Below are 7,704 nucleotides of genomic sequence, written 5' to 3'. Positions count from 1 at the left end.
ACAATTTACTGGCTGCAGGTCAAATCAAAAAGGAAGATGTACCGGCCGCTTTCCTCCTTTTTTTTCAAAAATAAAACTACGTAACTTATAAATCTACAACATATCCAAACTCGAGTTTATAATCCAACCCTCTAAGTAATCCATTCAGTCGGTGCGATGCGTGAAGTCCCGTATAACAAATTTTTATAAAATTTACACTGGAAGAAAATCGATTTTATTCAAACTCGTACTAACGCAAATCCCCCATACTTTATTCTACTTTATTATACCTTGATAATAATCAATATAGCGTACTGCTAAAGCATTACGGCACAGGTTGAATGTCTCGCCAAATGGGGGGAAAAAAAGTTCGCGGAATCTCTGGGTACAGCGATACGCTTTTATGGTAATTTAGAATTACACAGTAGGTTTATTCGGTATCACGGGATTATCCTATCTTCGATAAATCATTAAAATCGAAGGTAAAACAAGAATGAACTTGAACTCTCCTCGCCGCGGAGCTTTAAAATTCATCATGTAACCTGCCTCGGTTCGCTTCACGTCCGGAGCGTGCCATCTCCCTTCTCGATAGTTTCGACAAAAAATTTAATTGCGACGTAAAGAAAAGGACTACGCTCCCCTATCTCATATATCATACCTCTTGCCGATCAGTTTCCACGAGCAGTCTACGACGTAAGTCGATGGGCAATTAGTAGCCGAGGCGACGCAAGTACCTCTTCCATATTCCTAAGTACATTATCTCTCCATGTGACCATCGGATACGCGGATATCGCAGCGGCACATAAATGATTTCTCAACGCCCGCGATATACATAATACGCATAACATACCGCGGTAAATTAAATATTTAAGGTACATAAATTCGTTTTCGCGGAAAAGGCGTCCGTCAAGTGGAACGATATGGCGGAGGGGAAGACGTCACTCGTAGTAGAGGCCAAAGACGCAGACCCAGGCGTAGACGGCGTGGCTCTCGTACACATAGTACGAGTAATTATCACGTTCGACGTCCCAGAGGCACTTGAAGGCAACGTGGGCACTTTGGAACTGGCGCTGCATTATGTTGACCTGGACGATCACTTTACACCTGGGGAAAGAAGGAGGAAGGCCAGGGGCGTGAGAGAGCGTCAAGGTACGTGCCGAGTAAGCGTAGCTCGTTTCACCTGTCGTAGTCTTTCCTCGAGATTGCCCTGAGCACTTCCGTGGAAATTTCGGCGGCTAACCTGGTAACTAACTGGTGCTGGTACGTCGTCAGAATCGGCAACTTCTTCTCCATCACGTCCCTCAGGATCTTATCGACCGCCTCGGGCTCGAAGCGCCTGTACGGCTCGAGACGGTAACTGTTCTGGTACCGAGGAATCTGGGCGTTTCGAGAAGGGACCGATCGTAGTCAACCCCGCCACGAATTACTCACCGTTTTGACCGGCGACATCTCGCGGAAATATATCGATCCGATTTCCCGCGGGTCCTACAATTTTCCCAGTACCATTATCTGCTGTCGCTTCTCGAAGAAGAAGCGGCTCACGCTCGAATTCAACAGGGACAGCTTCGAGACCGTTTTCCTCTTCACCTGCGGAAAGGAATCGGTTAGCGACTCTTGAGCGAGCCTTGCCGGATCTCTCCTGATTTCTTCCCTTTCTTTCGAACTCGAGGGGCAACTTCCGGCACTAACTTTCTTTGTCGGAACTTAACGATTCTACGCAAGGGGTTTCATGGCAAGACGGTTCCCAGGGATAGTAAACCGACGGGCAAAATAAATTATTTTCTAAGTAAACCTCGGGATCGCTTATGCCGGTATGTAGTTTATCAGAGGTTAAGTCGCTAAAAAAAGCCGAGACAAAAATCGATTCTCTTCGTTCGCCCCTGTGAAAAATGACCCACGGTAAAAAGGATGGATCGAGCACGCGCGTTGCGCTTAACAATGAGCCGAAAGCTCCTTCGATCTTCGCATTACGAAACTTTGATTAGGGTAAAAACCGGATAGATGCCACGCGTTCCAGATCTTTAAAACAAATTAACTTTTAGCGACCTGACGTCCCTGCTTGCATAGCCCCTCCCCCCGGCACTTCATATACGACGCAACCCTCATGAAACATGCACGTGCGTAGGGTTATGATCGCCTAAAAAAATCAGTGCATCAGATTTGCCCGTAAAGTTTTTCTCAACTCGAAGGAACTGCTATAAAAGTAGAAAACTAGCACGTAAACCAACATATTTACCTCATTCCTACATCATAAATATAACAATTAAAGACCTTCAACGGTGTCCTAATCTCATTTTGTAACGTTTATTTTGATATGTACGAAGGTATCTATCCGTACCTAAAAAGATAGATGCCCTAGTTTAAAGACAATAGATGCCTAAAATATCACATTTTTGGTACGGATAGGTGCCTTTTGGAGATTATTCCATTTTCTATTTTTTTTTTTCTTTTTCGTTTTATTGTATTCAACGCGGAGCATTTAACGATATTTACTCTAAGTAAACATATTCCATTACAGAATGCCGAGACATTACATTCGAAAAATAGATGTAGAAAATGAATGTTTGTTCTAACGTATATGCCTATGTTAATCATTAAAAACTATTTTTGTTAACTTTGCTAAGATTAAAAATACGGGTTTTCAAACAAATTGATTATGATTTGATTTCTTCTCCCGCAGGGCATCTATCCCACTGGGGTGGGATAGATGCCGAAATCGAGACCTTTTTTATTTTTCTTCTACTATAATAACTATTGATCTTGGGCAAATAATTGTAGAATATAATGAAGATAAAATATGACGGCATGATATGGACATGGAATTGTTTGTAAACTAAAGCAAATACCGACTTTAGAAGTATATGTTAAAAACGTAGGCGTCTATCCGGACTTCACCTTAATGCATCCAAACCTCGAAACATCGAGATGCCCAAAGCTTTCGTCAAAAGCAATCCCTGCTTCCCCGTTTATGTAACTGTCCTAGCAATGGATACGTGCAACGAATTGAAGGTAGATAAGCAAAGAATACATCGTTTATCGATTACATCTACATAAATCCGTGGTATTATTTTAGTGTGATTATTTTTGTTTGTTTATAGAGATTTAATGTACCGTAAAATCATAGAAAGTAAAAAGGGCCCTCATGGTTTGGGATTAAAAGGCCCGTTTAGCAGCGAATTGATTAAATCGAATTATCGACTCTATATCCTCCCAATTTCCACCCAGAACAGCAAATTTGAAATGGCCCGAAGGGCAGCAAATTTGAAACAACTTATAGGGTAGCCAGGCTGTAAATCCGCCGTTGGCGTTCGCGAACTTAAAGTTAAATATACGTATACCGGCTCAGACCCTACAATACCCAATAAACTTCAATACTTAGGCAATTTCCTTTACGACCAATTTCTCCACGCAATTTATTTCGATTTAATTACGTTTAAATACTATTTGATTTGTGGCGAGAAGAAAGCCAATATACGCGGACTATTTTCCTATTGGCTTGCATTAACCGAATTCAAAGAAAGGATTTTTACGTCCAGAATACTTTTCAGCCTACTTCTAAAATCTTAATATGTGTAAAAATGACTTAGCAACATATGAAACACTATGTAGGCCTTCGTTATACGCAACTTTGTTGTTTTAACTATATTAAAACTCAGTTTAACAAAAGCTACGGTCAATTTTTATCCCTATCGCCGTATCATCGCAAATGTATAAAATGTACGAAGTGTGCTAAATACAAAAGTTGTTTAGAATCATCCTGAAGTAAAGAACGTCCTCCCTTGTTTATAAAATTTTTACCGTTTAATTTCAGTCTTAATTGATTGACTCGTCGTAAAGACAACATAACCACGAAAAGTCATCGCAGATAAAGCAATTGACGTTACACTTGTGACGTTAAGCGTGTTAAATACAACAATTGTTTAAAATTATCTTAAAATAAAGAATGTCCTCCCTTGTTTATACAATTTTCACCATTTAATTTCGGTCTTAATTGATTGACTCATCGTAAAGACAACATAACCACGAAAAGTCATCGCAGAGAAAGCAATTGACGTTAAACGTGTTAAATACAAAAGTTGTTTAAAATCATCCTGAAATAAAAAACATCCTCCCTTGTTTATACAATTTTCACTGTTTAATTTCGGTCTTAATTGATTGACTCGTCGTAAAGATAACATAGCCACGAAACGTCAACGCAGAGAAAGCAATTGACGTTAAACTTGTGACGTTAAACGTGTTAAATACAAAAGTTGTTTAAAATCATCCTAAAATAAAGAATGTCCTCCCTTGTTGATGCAATTTTCACCGTTTAATTTCGGTGTCAATTGATTGACTCATCGTAAAGAGAACATAACCACGAAAAGTCATCGCAGAGAAAGCAATTGACGTTAAACTTATGACGTTAAACGTATTAAATACAAAAGTTGTTTAAAATCATCCTGAAATAAAAAACAACCTCCCTTATTTATACAAATTTCACCGTTTAATTTCAGCCTTAATTGATTGACTCGTAAGGACAACATAACCACGAAAAGTCATCGCAGAGAAAGCAATTGACGTTAAACGTGTTAAATACAAAAGTTGTTTAAAATCATCCTGAAATAAAAAACAACCTCCCTTGTTTATACAATTTTCACCGTTTAATTTCAGCCTTAATTGATTGACTCGTAAAGACAACATAACCACGAAAAGTCATCGCAGAGAAAGCAATTGACGTTAAACTTAGTAAAACACGATTACTATTACTACCTCAAGGGCCTTTTCTTCGCTCTTCCGTTCATGCGAGGCTAACTTGAGGTTCGTCTCGGAACGGGGGCTTTGTGGTTTACTCGTTCCGGACATTCTCAAACGCGTCTCCGCTTCCCTTCGGTCGAGATCTCTTTAACTCCAGTTAACGGGATTTCGCTTTTCTCGGATCCTTTCAAGGAGGCCCCGAGGAGGAACAAAGAACGAACACGATCGAAACTGTTATCGGGTCGGACTTCGCGATTTACATACCGAACCGAACTCTGGAGGCGACGCATCGGTGTGTTCTTCGAAGTAGGGGCAAAGCGTCCGTGTGTGCTCGATTCTCCGGAAATTCTCGAATATTACACCCTAACTACGTCGGGACCGCACCGTGGAGTGTCGATATAATGCTCACGTTCGATATTCAATATTCGTCAATAGTTATGTACACGGTTCCGCGTTTGCAAGAACTACATGCCCAAAAACGAGGGTCATACGTCATATCGTACATGATGTATGAGAGGTTCGGTGATGTGACACGAAAGCCATTTTTTTCCCGTTAAGGCGGTGAGAGACAACAGGTACTCTCCCCTGGGAGAGGCGATGAGATCCGAGATACGAGAACCCAAGGTTTTTCGATCCATCTGCCAGGAGCATATTTTATGCCATATTTTACGGCGATAATTACTTTTCCTTTCCGGATACGGTAGGTATATTTCAAGTTTTCACAGAATCTATAAATCTTCGATTAACAAATATTTTCGTATTTTTCGTTCCAAAGTTGAATATTTCGTAAGATTTCGATGCCCCTTTCGGAAGGTGAGACTTACAGCTTCGAATCGCCTTAAACTTTTTAAATGATACTTTTTTAAACTTCGGAAATTCGTAGAAATAATTCCTCTTATTCTTATGGAAGTATAAAATCGAGATTCAATTTGCTCAATTTGTGGGGAGATTTTAATGAATTTCATGGTGGAAAGGGTTAAGACCTATTACAAGCATTTAATTTCGCGTTACACGCGTATGTCAACTCTGTGCACTTGAGGCTATTTCACCTAATATACCCCGCAAAGGCCACTGGAGGGCAAAGGGTTAAAATGTTTCCATTGCACGTTAGAGAATTTAATAGTTCTGAGTGGCCCGTGCAGCGCCATCACTTCTATGCACTTCCGCACCGCGGTCTTTCCCTGAAGTTGCGACATGTTACGTGCAGTCAGTTCCCCAGAAATCCTTACACATAACTGCAACGAGGCCGTATAATGGGGCGTCCGTGTTCACTTATTCGGCAGCGGTTACGTACAGTAATGCTCATTAATACATGTACCCTAGACGCAAGGAAGACGAGGGAGAAACCGCGTTAACGCATTATGATGATATGTTACAGAACTGGACGGGGTTATCTATGCGGTGATATCATTGCTCTTTATGGCCAGGACATACGGTACAGGGGCTACTATTGTTGAATGCTGTAAGCACGCGGGTCAATATACACCGAAGTACTGATAACGTCATGACCTGGGGTTCATGAGATTGGGAACAATGGCGAACTTCTTCAGAAATTTAAAGCGATTTGCGTACACGCCGGAAATAATAATCGATTTGGACCTGGCAATCAGCGTCGCAGTTGAAAAATAGTAAATTAGAATCGTGGGAATAAATAATTTGGCAGGTTAAGGTACAATAAGTAATAGCTACAGTAATCGTATGTAATGAAATAATGCACGAATTGCTGCATCCATAGATTTTAGTTGGTAATTCGTATCGCCTTTACGGAGCGCTAAGGGGTTGTAATTGAAATTCTTGATTGTCAATGTGTTAAAAGATAGTTTTATGTATATTAACGCGTGCATTGAATTTCATTAGGTTGTTATTATACATTCTGAAATTTGATAATTTGCAGTCTACGTAACGTCCGTTATGCTCCATGTAAGTGTTCGACCCTGCATGTAGCTTAATGTGCACATGACCCAGTATATATCAATATACCGATAGCAGATCAATGTACTCGAAGAATGGTAATCCGACGCTGATGGGATTGTTAGGTATAGGTAATGGACTTCTTAAGAAGTTTATAATGTTTTGCATAGGAAGATGCTCCGAGTTCCCGATAATGATGCGGCAAACTTCCCGCTTGGAGGAAAATGTTTCATCAGAAATAAAAAACTAATTCATATTTTCTTAATGAAGCCACGAAACACCAATCAGCACCGAATCGATCATTTTCAAACGCAGAAAGGAAGGCTCGGTACCCTTCATTGAGTTAAAAACACACCGTGTCTGCCCGTATTAACTCCAATTACTTACGTATGTCTGACTATCTACTTATTTAGTCACTGCTCGGTCAGCAATCGTAATCTTAACCTAGGAATAAAAATTAATCGAAAGAATAATTCAGTTCAACGGCACAATACCGCACAGTTATTAATAATACTAAGGTAACTTTGGGTAATAAGACCCATGTGGGTAGGAAGGTCCATGCTTGTTTTTCACCTTATAGCAAAAGTGCAATATTTCTGGCTCTTTCTGCCAGGTAGAAGGACAAAGAAAAGTCCATTGGGTGTATTGCCGGGGCTGTAATCCATGGTAAACTGAGATTGATAAGAAATATTTCTGAGTAAATTCTATAAAATTTGGTTGCAACATTCAAGCTGTTCGTTATAAAGTTTTGTGAAGTACTGCTCAGTCTAGCAAGTATGTAGTACCGTATACTATTCTCTACATAATGTTGTATTAGTTTTGTTGAAAAGGTTTGTTCTTTTAGCAATTATAACTTGGAAATGTAAATTGCGCCGAATGAGGAATAAGGCCCGACATAGGGCAACACAGTGCAACCAAAGATCTTTCTCAAAAAGGACATGAAACTATGACCAGTTGCAGTAAATACAACGTCACAACAAAAATTGAGCGAAATACCTTAGGAATAACAAAGCCTGGCACCTCCAAGAAGACCGAGAACTGGTACTGTAGCTTTAATAAAAAAAATGGGGTTGCCGATAT

At 40.1% G+C, this 7,704-nt stretch overlaps 1 protein-coding gene across 1 annotated transcript; it reads right to left on the bottom strand.

Moving 5' to 3' along the window:
• Positions 1 to 413: 413 nt before the first annotated feature.
• Positions 414 to 1,428, bottom strand: LOC105698427 (tctex1 domain-containing protein 3). Its single transcript, XM_023435055.1, has 3 exons — positions 1,411 to 1,428; positions 1,160 to 1,356; positions 414 to 1,083 (listed from the first exon to the last, which is right to left on the bottom strand). Exons 1-3 carry the CDS (start codon positions 1,426 to 1,428, stop codon positions 918 to 920), a joined length of 381 nt encoding a protein of 126 aa, XP_023290823.1. The 3' UTR covers positions 414 to 917.
• Between the last annotated feature and the right edge of the window lie 6,276 nt (positions 1,429 to 7,704).

Source organism: Orussus abietinus, unplaced genomic scaffold (assembly GCF_000612105.2).
Source record: "Orussus abietinus isolate OABI.00-Male unplaced genomic scaffold, Oabi_2.0 scaffold62, whole genome shotgun sequence".
Lineage (NCBI taxonomy): Eukaryota > Metazoa > Arthropoda > Insecta > Hymenoptera > Orussidae > Orussus > Orussus abietinus.
Note: the sequence above shows the minus strand (reverse complement) of the source record. Positions and strands in the feature narration are given on the sequence as shown.

Bases quoted from the DNA above. Each gene is read 5' to 3' on its own strand.
- LOC105698427 (XM_023435055.1), bottom strand. The intron at 1,084-1,159 runs GTGAAACGAGCT...TTCTTTCCCCAG, and splicing joins TCGAGGAAAGACTACGACAG to GTGTAAAGTGATCGTCCAGG.